The sequence below is a fragment of the Malus domestica genome, chromosome 15, assembly GCF_042453785.1.
Source record: "Malus domestica chromosome 15, GDT2T_hap1".
Taxonomy (NCBI): domain Eukaryota; kingdom Viridiplantae; phylum Streptophyta; class Magnoliopsida; order Rosales; family Rosaceae; genus Malus; species Malus domestica.
The window spans coordinates 3,875,202-3,896,268 of NC_091675.1; the positions used below are offsets into that span (position 1 = coordinate 3,875,202).

At 36.9% G+C, this 21,067-nt stretch overlaps 2 protein-coding genes across 3 annotated transcripts; one reads left to right on the top strand and one right to left on the bottom strand.

The window, feature by feature from the left end:
* Positions 1 to 1,724: 1,724 nt before the first annotated feature.
* Positions 1,725 to 5,677, bottom strand: LOC103415394 (probable ADP,ATP carrier protein At5g56450). Of its 2 annotated transcripts, XM_008353727.4 has the most exons (4): positions 5,538 to 5,677; positions 5,265 to 5,445; positions 4,674 to 5,034; positions 1,725 to 2,600 (listed from the first exon to the last, which is right to left on the bottom strand). In XM_008353727.4, exons 2-4 carry the CDS (start codon positions 5,309 to 5,311, stop codon positions 1,968 to 1,970), a joined length of 1,041 nt encoding a protein of 346 aa, XP_008351949.2. In that variant the 5' UTR covers positions 5,312 to 5,445; positions 5,538 to 5,677; the 3' UTR covers positions 1,725 to 1,967. The 2 variants fall into 2 exon arrangements, with proteins under 2 accessions (XP_008351949.2, XP_028950335.1); XM_029094502.2 differs by lacking the exon at positions 5,538 to 5,677 and having other exon boundaries at positions 5,265 to 5,503.
* Positions 5,678 to 14,340: 8,663 nt separating this feature from the next.
* LOC103424637 (protein indeterminate-domain 7-like) lies at positions 14,341 to 17,888 on the top strand. The gene is made up of 4 exons (XM_008362731.4): positions 14,341 to 14,828; positions 14,965 to 15,426; positions 15,718 to 16,114; positions 16,676 to 17,888. Exons 2-4 carry the CDS (start codon positions 15,222 to 15,224, stop codon positions 17,673 to 17,675), a joined length of 1,602 nt encoding a protein of 533 aa, XP_008360953.2. The 5' UTR covers positions 14,341 to 14,828; positions 14,965 to 15,221; the 3' UTR covers positions 17,676 to 17,888.
* Positions 17,889 to 21,067: the final 3,179 nt, after the last annotated feature.

Sequence of the window (21,067 nt, forward strand, 5' to 3'; positions counted from 1 at the left end):
CCCTTATAAATTTAAACGCTAAGGAACTCTCAACTCTTTATCGTAAATTTTTATGTCTAAATTAAAAAATATTGTGAAAAAAAATGAGTTTGCGAGTACGAAGAGTTTCATTTAAAAAAAATCTTCATAGCATTTCTTGAAATACATGAGGGAAAAAAAATTATAAACATAAATTTTTAATGGAATTATTGGGCAACATAGAGTGATAGTTCCTTGTTGGTAGGGTATTAAGTTACACTTTGCCCTAGTTTAAAGTGGCAAAAGTCACTTTAGTGCAACACTTTAGTTTTATGATTCATTTTTCGACAATTAGCATGAATGATTCATTTTTAAAATTTCAGTTACTTGAATAATTATTTTTAGCAATGATGATATATTAATAGTATATTGATGATTCAACGATGATATAATAATACGTAATGATGATAAAATGATAAAATAATGAACACCGATCATTTATGTAACCAATGTCCAAAATTGATAATTTATGCTAATTGCCCTTCATTTTTCTGTAATTGTGATGTCGTACTTGCACTCAAAAAAACTTCGAGGCGTCTCTATGACTATGATAACTTTCACACTGAATATAATTAACGATAATCATATATGAACCTAAGTGTGACTTTAAAGTTTACTTTGAAATCAATTGGGTGCCTTTATATAAGTTTTTTGTTCTTTATATTTCGACTTCATTTCCTAAACCCTCCCCCTAGTATAAAAATATCAATTTATTAAAAAAATAAGTTTTTATTTATTTATTTAAAACAAATGATATTATCTAGGGGGATGGGTTAAGCCTCACACAATGAGCTACCAATGATGTGGTTCAATTTTGCTTTTGACGAGAATCAAACTTAAGATCTCTCATAAATGAAGAATAATACCTCTAGACCGTTATATTAAGTGACGATATTTTAAAAGAAGTTAAAGATGCATAAAATAAATGAATTGGTGATATAAAATTCAGATTAAAAGTCAAATAATATCAAAATATACAGAAAATCTGTTTTGGAGAGGCCCACTGAGTAGGACAAGGGTTGTCTGCCCTCTATTTCCGATGCCCTCTCCGTGCCCTCTTGTTTTGTGCGGTCACGGTTAAGCCACGTCAACATTTTATATTATTTTTTGTATAGATATAATAAAACAAAAATAAATAGTAATATAAAATGTTGACGTGGCTTAACCGTGACCACACAAACAGGAGGGCACGAGAAGGACACCGGAAGTGAAGGGCAGACAATCCTTGTCACACTGAGTAAGCCTCATACTGTCCCACAGGTAAAGCCTCCACCAGACAGTTTAGTGAGTGGTGACGCCAACATCAGGCATTACCTACCTACTAATTAGTTCTTAATTATCGTTTTTAATCATTTATCGAAGTCTTTCATTTGATTTCATTGAACATCAAAAGGAAGTACACTTACTGCAAGGGAATCACAAGGAAATGAACACAAAAAGTTCGAGCATATGAGTTTTACCTAGTGAATGACTGCTCGTCATTAAAAGCTGTGAAAGAGTTTGGATCTCATTGTGAGATTCAACTCTCATTTACGAAAGCCGTCAATGAGTCCGGACCTCAATGTGAGATTAAACGCTCATGTACGATGGCCATGAGGCATCAAGTAGAGCATATGCTGATTGTCCTTGTGGATATTCGCAATAAAAATGTAAGAAGGCAACACCAACAAAAGTTGATGATGTCGAAATACTTTTGGATCCAGGCATTTGCCAACATTCCCACCCTACTATTTTTTCAACCAAAAAAAATCAGTGAGTAAATTGCCAGAGCCTGAAAAAGCTTAGGCGGCAAAGATGAATGTCATCACTGCGTGTTAAAAAATGACAATATCGAACTCATCTGCACTTTACAAAATATTTCCTGCTGTAATTTCCCATTTTGCTGTCGTTCTAGTCCTAAATCTCTAATCTTTTGTTAAAGAGTGAGCGACGGGAAAAGTGATTTGGTGCTATAAACCACCCCAATTCATGAACTTCTTGACCTCGTCGTACAAAACCAAGATGGCAGCAGCGCCGGTACTCCTAAACACATTCGAAACTGCACCACGATAAAATGAAGTCACCCCTTCTCTCCTATATATCTTCCTCCAGCAGTCCAAAGTGTTATCATACATCCGCTGTTCCAGTCCAGACTGCATCATCATCCGCCTCCGAACTGTGTCAAGTGGATATGACAACAACCCAGCAGATGTTGTGACTGCCTGAGCCACTACCCAACGCTGCCACAATGGCAAATCACGTTGACAGTCTTCTGATAAAATTTCCTTCATCGTATCAAAGCCTCCAAAGTAAAGCCCCCGGTGAATGACCATTCCCTGTAAAGAGGCTGGAAGCCCTCTGTAAACCCCTTGAATCCCGTCCTTTTGGCGAATGGTAGACAAGAAATGGTATATTCCTCGAAATTGACGGATTTCAGTTCTTCCAATGTCAGCAGCCAGGCGGGTATGTGCAATATCAAGCGGGTATATTATGATCAATGTTGTACAACCAGCAGCAGCTCCAGCCATGAAATTTGCAGATGGACCAGCCAAAAAATGACCATCTTGAGAGTGTCCACTTCTTAATACGTTCCTATAAAGGTCCTGTTACAGAAATTAATTATATGGATAATGCCCTGGGATATCATAATGAAATCTTAAGAACTATTCCATCAACCACCGTAGCAAGTAACAACTAGAACGGCAGACATCAACTTTATTGTGTTAAATTCAAAATGTTGTTGGGAGCTTTATTCATCGACTTTGATTTAAAATAACTCATTTAAATGAACATTTGGATAAAATATTAACTTTTAAATGAACATTTGGATAAAATATTAACTTTTAACAAGTAGGTACTGACTGACTAATCCAAAGATAACCACATCTTTCATATCTACTGATGCTACTTATACCATCTGATCAGGGCATAATGCTTATCTAGGTTACTCTCCTATAATCAATTGTGTCAATACTTTCTGCTTTCCTCTCTTTACATATGACAATAATATTACCAAGACACATACTATGCCATTGGGGACGTGGGTCAAGAAATCCAGACAGATGGGTTTAGTGTGGTTAAGCTTCTAAACTTCATGATTTCTTCGGGTTACATTTCAGACACACTTTTCCTTTTATAATTTCCCTTTTCAGGCTAAACAAGTTATGGCAAACTACAACCCAAGATCACAGCACTTACAGTGTCATAAGTTGAGACCACTTCTTAGTGGGGGGCCAGCTTCCTTGTATTCCTATTTACCACATCAAAGAGAATCCCACATTTTTAGGCTTTCTGCTATAAATCTTGGTTATTGTTGACAACCCTTTTCAGACGCTTACAAACACTTGCTGCATGGTCATGTCATATAATTTTAAACATTTTTCAAAAGGCCTAGTGCCTTGATATCTCTTTCTTCAATGCTATCTTCACCTCCCTGTTATTGTCAATCTCTCTAATTTCCTTACAAACTAATGCAACCTAAAATTCTACTTTTCTTTCCTCTTTTCTAAATAATGCAACCAAAATCTACTTTCTTTTTCCTCTAAACCTGTTTTGACGATTAAATTTCTACCAACAAAGGCCCGGTACAATCCTTGGCAACAACCCACATTCTGCTCGTCATCCAATATGGATGTGTTAGCATCTCAAAATATATTAACCGTGTCACTCAAATGGTTTTGTAAGGTCCGTGCATTTTAGTTCTATCTAGCTCACCCTGCACAGTGTTAGTTACTAGTTCAACTAGTTGTTCGGTTCTTGGAATGAAATTCCACCATTATCATTTTCATTATCTATGTTGACATGCTAATTCTGATCCCAGAACTAATTAAACCATGCTAAACAGTGACCTACAGATCATCCTTAAAGTAGGTGAACCAGAAAGACACCGGAAGCATCCATGCTTAGTGAACAAAATCCCACATCTACACTCGGCTTACTCTCAATCAGATGTCTCCAAACATTATCTCATAAAACAAACGAAACCATAATGTAATATTCCACACCCGACAAAAAGCATCTCGGCAATGGTTTAGTGGTTGCTTAGCAGGCACACGCTTATAACAATCAAGGAATCAGGTTCTCCCCTTTTCTCTTTCCCCCTTTCTTTCTCCACTTAAAAATTCCACCTAATAACTAGCAGCAAAGTATACAAAGGAGGCGCTGCAACAATATGGATTCTTTTGAGAAAAAAACAGATATTTGAACGCTGCATTTGCTAAGAAGCTCAATCACTCACCTAATGAGCTTCAGGAATAAAATCTTGTTTCCTGTAACTGCAAACAAAGCCTATTCAAGTTCATACAGCCCGAAAACAAGCTGCATTACCGCTCAACATGAAATATCAACGAATTTCCCAAGTACTTCATCGTAACATACTAGTGAATGGAGCCAAAGGTAAATCAATCCAAAGGTAATCTTGCATACAGAACTTTAAAATGTTCCAATAAGAACACTATTTCTTTCATCCTTACTATTATTTTCGCTTTTTCGTACTAAAACTGGGTTAGATTCTAACCAATCCAAAGATAAATCAAACCCATTGGCAACAAACAATTCCCAACCAATTAAGAGAAAAATCCAACCTTTTAAGAGAACAATCCAAAGGGACCAAAACCCAGAACACAAACATTCAAATATTGAAAGCAGAAGAAATCAAAGAACTGAAAGAACATTACCTTGAGGGAGAAATTGAGAGCGACCGAAGGGTAGTATCGGAGGACGCTGCTGCCGTTGCCTCTCCAAAGAGACAGGATGCCTTCTTCCCTGACCGTCCGGGCGATGCAATCCACCATCCCCTTGAACTTCGTCCTTCCACCGCCGAGAATGGCCAGGTTGCTCTCCTGGGTCTGCAGCAAAAGCTTGGCTCTCTCGATTGGGGCCACAATCGTGTGCACGACGCTACCCATCACTGCCCCGGCCATCAGATCACGGTGGAAGTTGGTCAGCCAATCCGGCGGCTGTGACTTCGACGCTTTCGCTTCTGGGTCGTCGTCATCCTTGCTCATTCTCTGCGGGAAACCCCTCCTCTCCCTATCTCTGCGGAAAATGGAAGAAGATGGAAATGGTGGGAAATTGAGTAGACCGATTACCCATTTAATACATATATTAATCAATGAATCAAAGAGATTAAATTAAACCCAAATCCCAATTTCCCCAAAAGATCAAAGCTTTATTGTTGATTAAACAGATTAATTAGATAATTAATTAAAGATTGCTTCTTTGTTTCTGCTTATTAGATGCTGGAGAAAACGGAATACGCGCTGCACCTTCCGAAGTATCGACGAGGGCTTTGGAGGTTGGATACATCATACATGCACCCCAGGATTGATCGTTAAGTATGAATTTTGTTTTGCCACGTATGCTCTGACCTCTGATGATCAATGCTTGTTTTTTTTATTATCATTTGCCGCCCATCTTTCATCGTTAGAGTCCCATGCCGAGTCAGAGCTGCAAAGTTCAATACGTAAGAGAAACAAAAACTAAAAGAGAGATTGAATCCGAATAAAACTTACATGAAACGAAAACGTTGTTCGACATACTCATTTAATATAAGTTATGTCTTGGATGCATTGGATAGGCGGACAAGTTTATCAATTCGGTTAAAACTTTGACATTTCCAGTTAAGAAGAAGATTTAAGTCAAAAGAGGTACAAGATGGTGTTTCACTTTTTCAAGATTGTTTAAATTTGTGTGTCATTTGCGTGAAAGAAAATGCAAGTTGGCCATTTACAAACCGTGCATTTTGCGAAAGCTTGTGGTCCTTTTCTTTTGAGAAAAAAAGCTTGTGCACGTAGACACAAGTAATTTCTCAGTGTGATGTCACATTGATAGACTATTTAATACTGTAAAATTCATAAAACATCATATGTCGTTTGTACATAACATATCAGTTATATCGTCTATTTCTGCTAACACGTGAATAATAAACATCAGGAGTCAATAACGCTCTCTCAAAAACTAATCCATGCACATGACACAACTTAGGAATTAAAGCCCAAGTATAAGCTAACCCATGATCGATAAGGCCCATTTGAATTTGTTTCCTTCGTGGACTTTTAACTTGGATGAACTAAGAGGGCCATTAAGTCTTGGCACCAAGTTAACTAGGCCGACCTCCAACCCGACCCATGTGATTAAAACCCAAATCCGAAATTTTCCCATTTTTTCCCAACAAAAACAGTAAGAACTGAAGCGCGTTATTTGTCTGAATTGAAACCAGCAGAGCTGCAGGAGGGACAGGATTACATGTAGGGAATCTTGAAGGAAGACCCCTACCAAAAAGTGGACGGTGAAGTTGAAACTGACAAATGAATGCAAACAAACTTATCTTAATTTACTCTGCAAATCCAAATTTGGATGTTCCCACATGAAATGAAGAAATATCTATTCGTTTGAAGCTTGTTCTTCTTCCTCTTTCTAATAAAGTGTTCTTATATTAACTCTGTGTTCCAAGGAAAATGTGAGGTCGACACCATCTGACCTTAAAATTGTTAATCTACATGTAGCTAAATTCATGTTCGTGGAACTAACAAAGCAACAGGGATTCGAATTAATCTACATCTATCTATTCTACGTAAGATCTTAGTGTAAACCATAATCTAGCTGCAAGATTCAGTTACTTAAACTACAACCAAGTAGACACAAAACATCAATCCAAATAAAACCTAATTATACTAACCTGTAGAACTCCCGTTTGATGCAGTCATGGTGGATCTCGATCAACCTGAAAAGCACAGCAATTCTTCTTCTCTCTGTCAGGGTATTTATCACTCAAACTAAGAATAGGGCTTAGTTCCAAAAGAGCACACACCTGTGAGAGAAGAGATTGCCATATATATATATATATGTACACACATATCCTTCTCATATTAGAATATGGATTCCCTATTAAAATCCTTATGGAAAACTACTTAAGTCTTCCTAATTCAAATCAGTTTTTCCCTGCAATAGAGTCCTCTACTGCCAAGAACTGAATTCCATCTTCTTAGAGGCTTTCTTATTCGGATTGGACTCAAACAACTGATACCGATCATCTTATCTCATGTTCACATTCTTACATTCTCCCACTTGAACATGAGACAAAGATCAAACCTTGCTGTCACCAATCATAAGAAGTGATCACATAACCTCATCTAAGATTTAACCATCATGACCACTGTCCCATTACATCTCAAAATATAGAAACCAAGAATCTCAGACCACAACCAAATTGTAGTATTAATTCAAGGCTCACATATATTCAATTTGTAAATATGACTCATGACTAACATAAACCGTCAAACATTATGCTCCCACTTTTCAAAAGATCACAACACACATTAATCTTCACAGAAAAGCAACATAGTAATTGACTATATAAAATCATTAACCATAAACTTAAAAACAGACAAACTGTTCTTTCAAAGTTACTAATGAAACTAAATTCTAACTCAGTCCAGTATCCGTACCTCAACACCTGAAAGCCAAAGTATCGAGTAGCAGACAAGGACACTTATTAAAACACAAACAACCTTAACAAACTAACTAAAGCAAGTTAAAACATAAAGCATCCTTAGTTCAGCTTGTCAGAATTGCACATACATTTCTTGAAACACATATACTTCTGCAATCCCAAGCCTTTAACACACACGTGATTACTCCCACTGATCAAAACCTTCTAGTACTCCCATTGAAGAAACATGTTTCTTGAATTCTCCAATTGGCAGTGCCTTAGTCAAGGGATCAGCAATCATCATAGTAGTGCTAATGTGCTGTACTTCAATAACTCCTTTCTTGACTTGTTCTCTGACCTTAAGAAACTTCACGTCCATCAATCTAGATGCTGAAGTCCTTTTATTATTCTTAGCAAAAAACACAGCCGAGTTGTTATCACAGAACATTGTTACTGGTTTCTGAACCGAATTCACAATCTTTAAATCTGTCAAAAAATTCTTCAACCATGCTGCCTGTTTCATGCCTTCAAAACAGGCTACAAACTCAGCTTCCATAGTTGATGTGGCTATAATAGTTTGCTTTGCACTTTTCCACGAAACTGCCCCTCCATTGAGTATGAAGATATAACCCCCTGTGGACTTCCTGTCATCCACATCTCCAGCTAAATCCGAGTCTGTATACCCCCTGAGTTCCAAAGAATCAGTTCGGCCATATACTAACATGTGAGTTTTGGTTCTCTGCAAGTATCGAAGAACCTTCTTAGCTGCCACCCAATGTGCTTCTCCAGGATTTGCTTGAAATCGTCCTAGCATACCAACTATGAAGGCAATATCAGGCCTTGTATAGATAGTTGCATACATAAGACTTCCAATCAACGAGGCATAAGGCTTAGCTTGCATTTTCTTCACCTCCAAATCAGATCTTGGACATTGAATCTTCGAAAACTTGTCACCTTTATTGACTGGAACCTGACCACAATTGCAACTTGCCATATGAAATTTCTCCAACACTCTGTCAATGTACCCCTTTTGAGATAAACCAAGGAGCCTCCTTTTCCTATCTCGAACAATCTCTATTCCTAGTACATAATGTGCTTCTCCAAGATCTTTCATCTCAAAGTTATCACTTAGCATTCTCTTAGTGCTATGAAGCAATTGGGGACATGAACTAGCTAGGAGAATGTCATCAACATAAAGTACTAAGAAGATGAACTCGGAACCTGAGAACTTAATGTATATACAATCATCCAGATTGTTTTCTACAAAACCTTGTGCAGAGACAATTTGATCAAACTTTAGGTACCATTGCCTTGATGCTTGTTTCAAGCCGTATATGGACTTATTGAGCTTGCATACCAAATTCTCTTTCCCCTTTTCAACAAATCCAACAGGTTGTTTCATGTATATAGCCTCTTGTAAGTCTCCGTTAAGAAAAGCGGTTTTTACATCCATTTGATGTAATTCAAGATCGAAGTAGGCAGCTAAAGACATGATAACTCGCATGGAGTCTTTGGAGGAAACTGGAGAGAAAGTATCATTATAGTCGATCCCCTCCCTTTGAGTAAACCCCTTAGCAACCAACCTTGCTTTATATCTTTCAATTCTTCCAGCAGCATCCCTTTTGGTTTTATATACCCACTTGCAGCCTATTGGCCTAATTTCAGAGTTGGATTCCACCAATGTCCAAACCTGGTTTTTGGACATTGAATCTAACTCATCCTTCATTGCATTGTTCCAAAGAACTGCTTGAGGACTTTCAGTTGCCTGAGTATATGTAAGAGGATCATCAATGTCACCAATATCGAACTCAGTCTCTTGTAAGTACACATAGTCATTGCTTGCAGTGGTTTTCCGAGCTCTTGTGGACCTTCTGATTTCAACTGGAAGTGAGACAGCAACTGGTTCACATGCTTCTGCAAAAGGAATTGTTGCAGCTTGTGTTGTGGAATCAACTCCTACAGAGTTGTCATCAGGAACTCCTAAATCTTCACTCATATCTTCAATGGCAATTGATGATTGATTGGGAAACAATGGGACTGGATTATAATCCATTGTCACATGGTCCCCACCATCTGAATGCATCTCTTCAAATATGAAATTTTCCCTTGACAAATGAGAGACATCTTCATCTTCTAGGAAAACTGCATTGTGTGTCTCTTGGATCCGAGTGTGACCTTGAGGGATATAGAACCTGTATCCTTTTGATTTCTCAGGATAGCCAATAAAATAACATGACTGAGTCCTTGAATCCAGCTTTCTTTCATTAGGATTATATAACTTAGCTTCTGCTTTACAACCCCAAACATGGAAATAAGTAAAACTAGGAACTCTCCCACGCCATAACTCATAGGGTGTGGTAGATACTGCCTTGCTTGGAACTCGATTCAATATATGATTAGCTGTTTTCAAAGCTTCTCCCCACAAGAATCCTGGCAATTTTGATCTGGACATCATGCTTCTAACCATACCAATAAGAGTCCTGTTTCTTTTTTCAGAAACACCATTCTGTTGAGGCGTTCCAGGTGTGGTGTACTGCGCCACAATACCATTCTTCTCGAGATAGAGAGCAAATGGTCCCTTTTGCTGCCCGGATTCAGTGTACCTGCCAAAGTATTCACCTCCCCTATCCGATCTAACAATTTTAATAACCTTGCCTAACTGTTTTTCAACCTCAGTTTTGTAAATTATAAAACACTTAAGGGCATCAGCTTTTTCATTAATCAGAAAGGTATATCCCAGCCTTGAAAAATCATCTATGAAATTAATGAAATACTTGTTTCCACATATTGTCTTAACTGGAAAAGGACCACAGATATCAGTGTGTATGATTTCAAGTAACCCCTGGCTCCTTTTGGCATCTGTTTTTCTAAAATTGGTCATTTTACCCTTTAGGCAGTCAACACATTCAGTTGCAGTAGAAAGATCTAATTTTGGAATCAAGTCAGTTTTTGACAGCTTAATTATCCTTTCTTTAGAGATGTGTCCTAGTCTTTTGTGCCATAAAATGTATGAAGTATCCTGACCTATCATTCTCTTAGTACTAATGCTGAAAATCGTGTGATTGAGTGCCTTAACAGTGCAATTTAGATTCCATAAATTATCAGACAAAAGGGCAGTCCCTAAAATAGTGTTAGGACAGTTTTTCTTGAAAATTTTGAGGCACTCATCATCACCAAGAAAAGAAAAACCATCTTTTACAATTTTAGAGGCAGAAATTAAGTTTCTTCTCATCTTAGGCACATATAGCACATCTTTCAATTCTAAAACATAACCAGAACATAAGACTAATTTGACTATCCCAACTGACTCTACTGCAACTTTAGTTCCTTCCCCAACAAAAACATTATATGTAGCATTTCCAAATTCCTTTTGTTTTTGAAAACCATTTAAAGAATTAGTTATATGCACTGAGCATCCGGTATCAAACCACCAAGAATCAACAGGTACTTCACAAAGATTTGATTCAATACAGACAAGTACTTGTTCCTTTTCTTTGCTCTTTACATAATCTTTGAAAATTTCACAGTTAACTTTTAAATGGCCCTTAGTTTTGCACCAAAAACATTTTAATTTAGACACATCTTTAGGTTTAGCTTTAAACTTGATAGATTTTCTAGGGGAGTCAACTACTTTAGCAGAATTACTGAACTTATTAGAAGTTTTAAAAGGCTTAGAACTCTTACCAGAACCAGAAAAGCTTCTGTTGTTGAACTGCTTTTTGTCATTTATAGTTTGCACAAAGTTGATGTCCTCAACTTCTTTGCCTCTTTCTTGTTTTTGACGAGTTTCTTCTTGCACACACTGTGCAATCAACTGATCAATATCCCAGTTTTTGTCTTGAGTATTGTAGGAGATCTTCAACTGACTATATTTACTGGGAAGTGCTTGAAGAATCATGAATACTAACTGCTTTTCACCAATGTTTATGTCCATTGCATTGAGTCTTTCTGCAGCATCTGTCATCTTCATTATGTGATCCCTTATAGAGCTTGTACCCTCCATTTTGTAAGTAGTTAATAAAGACATATACTGACTCACTTCAGCTTTTTCAGATTCTTGAAATTTCTTTTCAATAGCTTTTAGGTAATCAGCAGCCAAATCGTGCTTCTTAATTCCTCCTCTGATTGTATCAGTCATGCCACTCTCAAGGATGGACAATGCTACCTTATTAGCCCTTGTCCATCTCTCAAAATCTGCCTTTTCAGCCCTTGTGCTTTGATCATTGACCACGGGTTTGGGATTCTCGATTGCTATATCAAACTCGTTTAGAGTCAACAGCAAACTGATTTCCCTTCTCCACTTCTTGTAATTTCCCCCACCAGTAAGAATTGGGATGTTAGCCAAATTCAGAGTCTTCATTGATATTGCAGACACTGTACAACACAATGAAATCACAGAAGAACGTTTAGAGTTCCAGATTTCATCTCACAGTCCTTTGTACATCATATCATCAAAACCTTTTATCCATATATATAATCTTAACAATGAAGAATTGATAAGCACATATAGAATAAAAGATTTTTCCTTTTAAGAACACAGTTTTAGCAGATCTTTATCAAATGAACAGTTCTTCATAAAACTTTCTGCATAAAACAAGTGAAATCTGTAGAAGTTCTTATCGAAGAACTCCCTTCCATAGATGGTTAGAGAAAAACGCATAAACATAGGACTAATCAGCATAAATAAGCATATTTTTATGCTCACTATTCGAATCATGCTGTAGAACATAATGAAATTCAAGATAAGATTGATTAAAAAACAAATTTCAATTCAATGTTCAGGAGACATACCCGTTTGTTCTATGAGCATCAACACCCAGTAGCGGAAGCAATTAATATAAATTGTGGATACTCAACAACAATTCATATAACCCAGTTTTTCAAACCCCGAAATTGAAATCGATAGATGTCGATTTGTATTCCCAATTCGGAAGAGAAGATAGTTTATTAGTTCTTAACGGTCAAGTATTAATCATCATATTTTAATCAAAACGCACCGTTTCTTCTTTTCCTAATTTTAACTACCAGAACCTGTTTCGAAGTCTGAAGACCGGAATTTTATTTTGGATTCAATCAATTTTATCGATTGAATTTAAGAACATGAATCTATGGCTCTGATACCACATGTAAACCATAATCTAGCTGCAAGATTCAGTTACTTAAACTACAACCAAGTAGACACAAAACATCAATCCAAATAAAACCTAATTATACTAACCTGTAGAACTCCCGTTTGATGCAGTCATGGTGGATCTCGATCAACCTGAAAAGCACAGCAATTCTTCTTCTCTCTGTCAGGGTATTTATCACTCAAACTAAGAATAGGGCTTAGTTCCAAAAGAGCACACACCTGTGAGAGAAGAGATTGCCATATATATATATATGTACACACATATCCTTCTCATATTAGAATATGGATTCCCTATTAAAATCCTTATGGAAAACTACTTAAGTCTTCCTAATTCAAATCAGTTTTTCCCTGCAATAGAGTCCTCTACTGCCAAGAACTGAATTCCATCTTCTTAGAGGCTTTCTTATTCGGATTGGACTCAAACAACTGATATCCGATCATCTTATCTCATGTTCACATTCTTACACTTAGAACTCTTAACATTGTAAAATATAGAGTAGAACCTTAACATTCAAGTCATTCATGTTTATGGAACCAACAAAGTAGCGACAACTAGAATCGGTTCATATTTGTGTGTACAATAATCTTAACACTTATAGTATTGTTAACCGTAGATCATGATACTAACATACCAGTTATTTATGTTTGCGGAACTAACAAAGCAGGAACGACCGGAGTTAGCCCAAATCTATTTGCACAAGAGGTGTGATATCCATACACCCTATTTTACTTCTCACACACCTTTTTAATTTTCGGCCGTCGGATCGGATGAATTGAAGAAGATCAACGGACAAAAATTACCAAGGGGTGTGTGAGAAGTAAAATGAGATGTGTGAATAGCACACCACTTTGCACAATCATCCTATTCCTATGACTCCTAATACATTATATTATAAAACATAACGGCAACGTACGAGTCATCTAGCTAGCCATCTACATGTATATTACTGAGCTGCGCGCGCACACACAAAATAAACTATTAAACGATGGTGGGTTGTGTTGTGCGAGCACTTGGGACCGGCCAACATATACCCTTTCTTAATTTGTTGCCCTATTCATTTTGCAGGCCAACAAAATGTCAGAATAAAACTAGCTAGCAATAAGCTATAAATAATATTTTAATATTGGAATTGGATTACTAAAATAATAATAGGTTAGGGGATAGTATAAGAATGAGGACTGTTTTCCCATAAGCATGTCTCTGCTCGGGAGGTGGATTGTTTGCCCTCCCATTTCCATACTTTTTCTATCCCTTCTTATTTTATGTGGTCACGGTTAAGTTACATTAATATTTTATATTCTTATTATTTTTTGTTTTATTATTTTTATAAAAAAATAAATATAAAATGTTGACGTGATTTAACCGTAATCATACAAACAAGAGGAAATAAGAAGAGTATGAAAATTGGATGACAGACAATCCACCTCCCTATGCTGGAATGAATATCCAATCATGCTTGTATATTTAAATGATGTGGTCGCAGATGCACAGATCAAAGTTAAAAAGGTTTTGCATTATTTTTCCTTTCTCTTTTACCCATGATGTTAAAAGGGCATAATCAACTTCTTATCATCTCTCTCTCTATCTCTCTCTCTAGTGTGCTGTGTGAAATCTAGCTCTCTTTTCACTTGGTTGCTTTATTTCTACTCTTTATGAGAAGGGAAAGGTTGGGTTATTTGAATAAAAAGAAACTTAAAAAGCTTATAAAATACAATTTAATTTGTAATGATGATTTTATTTGTACACACAAAATTGACATCCTATTTAGCTAGTTGGCAGCCTGAAACATTTTTGAATATATAGGTGAATCTTATACATGTGTGTTGTTAAAGTGTCAGTTTTGTATTTTCAAATATTGATTTTGAAAAGATGGATAAAATTAAATTATTAAAGAAGTAATTTGAGGGACTGGGAAGAGAACAAAGGAAAAGACAGAAAGTGCACGTCAGAACAAGCCTGTGGTTGGGCTGTGGTGGTGGATGGGTGGAGAGCTCCAAAGGGAATCCCTTCTCATCCCTCTCTCTCTCTCTCTCTCACTATTCTTCTCTCTCTCTCTCTCTCTCTCTCTCTCTCTCTCTCTCTCTCTCTCTCTCATGCAAGACATACACATGTCTTACAATTAAGCTTTCTGTTTATGACACAAAATTACTTGTTCCAAATTACCACATAGGGTTTTTTCTTGAATTTTTCTTGGTGTTTGTCTGCAACTCCAGTCTCACCAGCAAACCGAAGTGGCTCTTGCAGACATAAATTTAATCAAGAGAAAGGTTGGTGCTAATATTCTATGCTAGCTAGCTACTGGAAAAGTTCATGATTCTGATTTTCCTTTAAACTTAATTTATATGTAGCTCCTTTTTTTCTTATTAATTCTGTCTTTTGATTACTGCTTGAATTTTCTTGAAGGGTTTGAAGTTAGAGAGAAGATAAATCATGAAGGCTAGCTAGGGAAAACAGAATATTGGTGGGATTTGTGTGAAGCTGAATTCATCTGTTCACATTCTTTTACATATATATAATTCTTTTCTGAACTAGGGTTTGCAGTCAGATCTAAATCCTGTCACAGATGCGAAAGTTGAGATCTGTTGCTCAATTCGTTCATGAAACTGTATACAAACAATTGATGTCATCATATCCTATAATTTAAAGCAAAGGGTGTTTTAATGATGAATAAAGGTTTGATGGTGGATGAGAATATGTCAAATCTGACTTGTGCTTCTGGTGATTTAAGTGCTTCTAACTCAAGCATCAGAAATGAGTCATCTTCTGCTGGCACAGTCTACCCTCATCCCGCATCCTCAGCACAAATTCAGCAGCAGCAAGCACCGCCACCGCCAAAGAAGAAGAGAAATCTCCCAGGCAACCCAGGTCTCACCAAATCAAAATTAATTAATAACCAACATTGACACAGAGAAATGATATGACTTCTGCACACCTATTTTCTCCCTTCTACACATCTTTCTACACATCCTGTTTATTCATGTCCCTTGAGAATTGTGTAATTCAAACACCAACTATGAATAAACATGAGTTTACAAGAGGATTAAAGGGTGTGAGAAAATCACATCCATCTATATACTTACCTATCATGCATGTTAATTTAATTGGTTTTTCTTGTTTAATTTTGGTTTTATATTTTAAAATTTTAATTTTGAGCAGACCCGGATGCTGAAGTAATAGCCTTGTCTCCAAAATCACTGATGGCAACGAATAGATTCGTGTGTGAGATCTGCAACAAAGGGTTTCAAAGAGAGCAAAACCTTCAGCTTCATAGAAGAGGGCACAATCTGCCATGGAAGCTAAAGCAAAGGACGGGCAAGGAGGTGAGGAAGAAGGTGTATCTGTGCCCGGAACCAACATGTGTCCACCATGAACCATCAAGGGCTCTTGGGGACTTGACTGGGATCAAGAAGCACTTCTCTAGAAAGCACGGTGAGAAAAAGTGGAAATGTGAGAAATGCTCAAAGCGGTATGCAGTTCAGTCGGACTGGAAAGCTCACTCCAAAGTCTGTGGCACAAGGGAGTATAGATGTGATTGTGGAACCCTTTTCTCTAGGTAAGAGCATTATAGGTAATTAATTATTAAAATAGCACTACCAGAGAAAGATTATAACTACATTAACTAGTTTTTAAGAATCAACAACTTAGGATTAATATACTTTAGAATTAATATCCATACGTAAGTTATTAATCGATCGGGTATCAATTGATATATATTGTCATTTAAATTATGAGTTACATGTTCAAGAATATCAAATACTGTAGATTAATAGTCAGTACCTAACAATCCATAACCTTGATACTGCACAACCTTTGTGAAATGAGGAGAGAGAAAATCATATGGTAATTAGCTTTTGATGAGTTGTGTTGGGTTACATATATAAAGCGATTAGTGTAAGAACCTTTAATGTGTTTCACGCTTACACACATCTGCTACTGTCTTTTGTCCTCAAAAAACAAAAAGAACGAAAATACAAAAAGGTCCATATGTGAGAGAGAGAGAGAGAGAGAGAGAGGACAACACTGTTTAGGTTACTTTTTTATGGTTGTTTTTTCCTTGCTCTTTTTGTTTTCTTGTGGTTTTTTTTTATTTATGATGGGGTAACTCTGCACACAGGAGGGACAGTTTCATCACACACAGAGCCTTTTGTGATGCTTTAGCACAAGAGAACAATACAAGCTCTGCAGCTGCCAGATCGGTAATGCCAGCCTCAATAAACCCACTTCTCTCCTCACTCCCCCAACTCCATAGCCATGGCCTCCAAGTTCAATCAGCTGTCAAGAGAGAACAGGATCAGCATCAGCAGCAGCTCCTTCCTCCGTGGCTTTCATTCTTGCCAGAAGGCGGCGAAGCGGCCAGCCTCCCTACTATGAACCTCTCCGCCTCGCCATTATTCTCCACCTCTTCATTCCAGCAATATTATTCTTTTGACCAAAACCCTAACCCTAGCAGCTCTTCTACTGCCCTACTCCCTGATAACTTCCAACTTCAACAAAACACCGCTTCCCCTCACATGTCAGCCACTGCCTTGCTTCAGAAGGCATCGGAAATGGGTGCGACCATCAGCAAAACCTCCCCTTCCCCATATTTTCTCAAACCACCCACCCACCAATCCTACCTAGCTCACCAAGCTCACATGTCCAACGAAACTTCGCGTGACCAAGCAATACTATTGGATGATGGGTTTGGAAACAATGAGAGTAAATCTTCACTCTTCCATGATATGATGATGATGAGTAGCTCTCATGGTTTTGGTCATGATCATCATCAAGTCTCGTCGTCGTCGTTTGGAGATCATCAGCAGCAGCAGCAGCAGGCTTTCAATGGAATTATGGTCGACGGTAATTTCGTCGAGATTAATAATAATAATCCTCCAAATAATTATAATAAACCGAGAAGTACTGACAACAACAACAACAACGAGGGTTTGACGAGAGATTTCTTGGGACTTAGAGCGCCATTTTCATCAGCAGCAGCATCGCATGGCGGCCACGGTGATTTATTCAGTATTGATATGGCGGGGCTCGACCATCACCACCATGTGAGTACTTCTTCTCCAGCTGCTTATAACAATGGACAGCAAAATGATCAGAACCAAAAATCGTGGCAAGGTTAGTTTGGTCATTTTCAGCATGTAGTCATTAATTTTCCTTCCCTGTAGAGAGAGAGAGAGACAGCAGTTACAAACTTACCATGTCTGAGGAATTCTTGAATATTCTGGTTAATAGGCTGTTTGAATGGTGCTCCAATCTTGCACTATTCGCCTTCCTTTTTCTTGCTTTATTATTTTGAATATTTGGTCTTTTTATAATAGTTTTCTGCTTTTTTATATTTTACTTTGCAATCAGTATGGTTACAAGCCACCGACAATGATATATTCCAACTTCGAGCAAATAATTGATTGTAGTGTGACGTGGTGGTCTACAATGATACGTGAGATTATTTTTGCTCAAGATGATTTAAGATTCTGATCACGATTGAAAGCTCATTTAAAATAAGTAAAAGTGTTTAGGATCATCAAAAGTGTATTTGATCATGTTTGAGAAAAAAAGTTAAAATTGTTTTTGTATTAAAAAACACTTTGAAATGCATTCTGAATGAAACACCTTCTATGTTCGTCTTTAATAAAACACTTCGAGTGTTTGTTCAAGAAGCACATGCACTTTAAAAATAAAAATAAAGATTTGCAGTTCTGAGTTTTTTTATTTTTTTATTTTTAACAAATCCGGTTCTAAGTTTTAAAGAATCACTTTCAAAGTTTTAAAGAGTAATTCTCTGATTCACCGTTTGTAACTATGTCAATTTTCACGATGAACTTTTTATTTTGAGCAATACCTCATTGAACTTATAAATAGCTAAATCTCTCCTAACTCCTAAATTTCCTTACATCTCTTTATTTTTCCGTCCATATTTGCCATGGGGCTAGCAAGTGAGCCACTAATGAGATGATCACATGCTTGCCGCATGGCAAATATTAACAGAGACACGGATACAATGTAGAAAAATTAAAAGTAGGGGAATAATTGGCTACTGATAAAACGTTTTGGAAGTAATTAGTTAAAATAAAAGTTCAAAGTAGAAATTGACAACGGGTTACAAATTTTCAAGAATAAATCGGCGAATTACTCTATTCCAAATTACTTTAATTTACTAGAGGCAAATTGATCAAACTTGAGTGCAAATGTTATCAACTAACAAAATCCGCATAGCTGATTGCATTGAGCGACTAAGTACTCTAACTTTTAATGTATATATCTGATCAAGGCGTAACAAAACCTAATCAATAATTACTGTTATTAGTTACCTTTTCGTATCCGTAATCACAACCTATATATGCACGCACACATGCACACGAATTTGTTTCAGAATTTGTGATGTATCCAGATCATTGACTCAAGGAAGTATAAACATAATTACTGACCAGACAAAGTATTTGATGTCTCAGAAATTATAATAATTAAAAGCCTATGAAGGCGCGGAGAGAAAGATTCGAGAGTACAGTACTGCTTCACTGAACATTGATGTGGTCGTATCATATACATCAAAGCTTTTTCTTTCTGTAATATGCTATATCTGATTTATATGTGGATGTTCAACGCAAAAAGTAGATGCTTTGTGCACAATGTGCAGTGCAGCTGCTCCATAGCTCTCTCGTGTTCGTTTCAATCCCGAGGCGGTGACTGTGAGAAAATAAAAGCAACGTTGAAACCCCACCCAGGTAGCGTCGACCATGTTCATGCTACGACTAAGTTTAATAGAAAAGCTTAATAATACTTATGCATGGTACTTCATGTTCTTTTTGGAAAAGCACCCACTCATGAAGTACTTGTCGGGTGCATTTGTTGCATCGGACTATCTCGGACTGGACTAGCTGCAGGGACTAAGCTGGACTGGCTTAGACTAGACTAAGCTGGACTAACTTAGTGAAGCGTTTGGTGCAGTGTCGGACTAAAAAGCATGATAATGAAAACAATACTGTTCACCAGATTTGTGTTTGCTTATACTAGAACTACATTATTGTTCTATTTTAATAGCTCAAAAACCTATGCCCAACGCCCTAAAATTTTTGCCATTGTGTAATAGAGTAATGCTACAAATCTCATGATCTGGGTTAATTGGAGCATATTTTTGCCATGAGCGGTAGGTCTCGGGTTCGAGACTTGGGAGCAGCCTCTCCATAAATGGGGGTAAGGCTAGCCGACATTCACCTCTCCCAGACCCTGCGTAAAGCGGGAGCCTTGTGCACTGGGTACGACCTTTTTTATATTATGAATCTTAAAAAAAGAGGACAATTGTTTTGTTTTTAGTACCTGCTAATATAAATGAAAAGATAAATACATATCCTAATTCAAATGAAATTGGGCTTGGTGTATAAAACGGTTTTACCACTTATTTTCCCTCCAATATTTTGTCTAGTTACAAAAACAATCTCAATTCTGTTAGAACACAGAGCAGGCTCCACAAGTATTCCAAGTTTAAACAAGAAAACAAGAAACAAATCAAGAGGTACAAAAAGGGCCAAAATATTTCATCGAGCTACATATGTTTTTATTTTTGTTTTTCTTTTACAAAAGTCATATTACGGGAGGGAGACACACAAACAAAGAACCTCGAATGTGAGGGTAAACTGGCTTAACCACTATTAACGGAGGCAGTACAACTAGAAGTCCCTTGCATCTCCATTTTCTTTAGATTGAAATGTTTTTGGGATTAACCCAAAAAACTCACATGGATTTCTACCCATATGTTCTTTTAAACGGAATTTTTTTTGGGGATTGGACCAAATTAATATTGTTATAAATATTTGTTACAGGGGGACAAAGCATCAATTGTTGGGGGTGCCATAAACTTTGTGAAGGAGCTAGAGCAGATTTTTCAGTCCATGAACAGCAACAAGAGGAGCAAGCAACAGCCTTTGGCTGACTTCTTCACTTTCCCACAATTTTCACCTTCCCACCATGTTATTCTTTCTATTTGAATGACATCCCTTACCAAGTAAACATGTTCTTGTACTGTCAACACAACAACATCATAAATACGCCAATCCTTTGTCAACTTCACAACATCAACTATGGAAATGGTACATTAAATTACAATCTTAAGGTAGCAATCATAATGCATATAGACTTCACTATGAACAAACAGTTTGTATGATAAAAACCACAAGAAGACCGCCTCATTTATTGAAATTGCTATCTAGGAAAAAAAACTTGTAGTTCAAACTTATTCAGCGGAAACATAGCATTCAATAGGAAAAGAAGCTATTGTCATCCAATTAAACATAGTTCAAACTTGTAGTACACTCCTTTGAAGATATTGTCATCCAATTAAACATGTAGGACACTGGAATTGGGGATCTTTACCACCTAATTAAAGAAGTGTATTTCTAAAGTTAAATTAAATTCATACGATCAAATATCAAACACCCATGAAGTTTTACAAAATGGTGGGTCCTTTTTTATATTGCCTAAACAGTTTGGTTTTTCTATAATATCACAGAAGTCATAT

What these genes read in the sequence shown, in the direction of transcription:
- LOC103415394 (XM_008353727.4), bottom strand. Translation starts at nt 5,311, where the DNA reads ATGTATGATGTATCCAACCTCCAAAGCCCTCGTCGATACTTCGGAAG. An exon ending in CCTCGTCGATACTTCGGAAG is followed by an intron (nt 5,035 to 5,264) that starts GTGCAGCGCGTA and finishes CATTTTCCGCAG; the next exon opens with AGATAGGGAGAGGAGGGGTT. An exon ending in CTCTCAATTTCTCCCTCAAG is followed by an intron (nt 2,601 to 4,673) that starts GTAATGTTCTTT and finishes TTTCTGTAACAG; the next exon opens with GACCTTTATAGGAACGTATT.
- LOC103424637 (XM_008362731.4), top strand. Translation starts at nt 15,222, where the DNA reads ATGATGAATAAAGGTTTGATGGTGGATGAGAATATGTCAAATCTGACT. An exon ending in AAATCTCCCAGGCAACCCAG is followed by an intron (nt 15,427 to 15,717) that starts GTCTCACCAAAT and finishes AATTTTGAGCAG; the next exon opens with ACCCGGATGCTGAAGTAATA. An exon ending in TGTGGAACCCTTTTCTCTAG is followed by an intron (nt 16,115 to 16,675) that starts GTAAGAGCATTA and finishes CTCTGCACACAG; the next exon opens with GAGGGACAGTTTCATCACAC.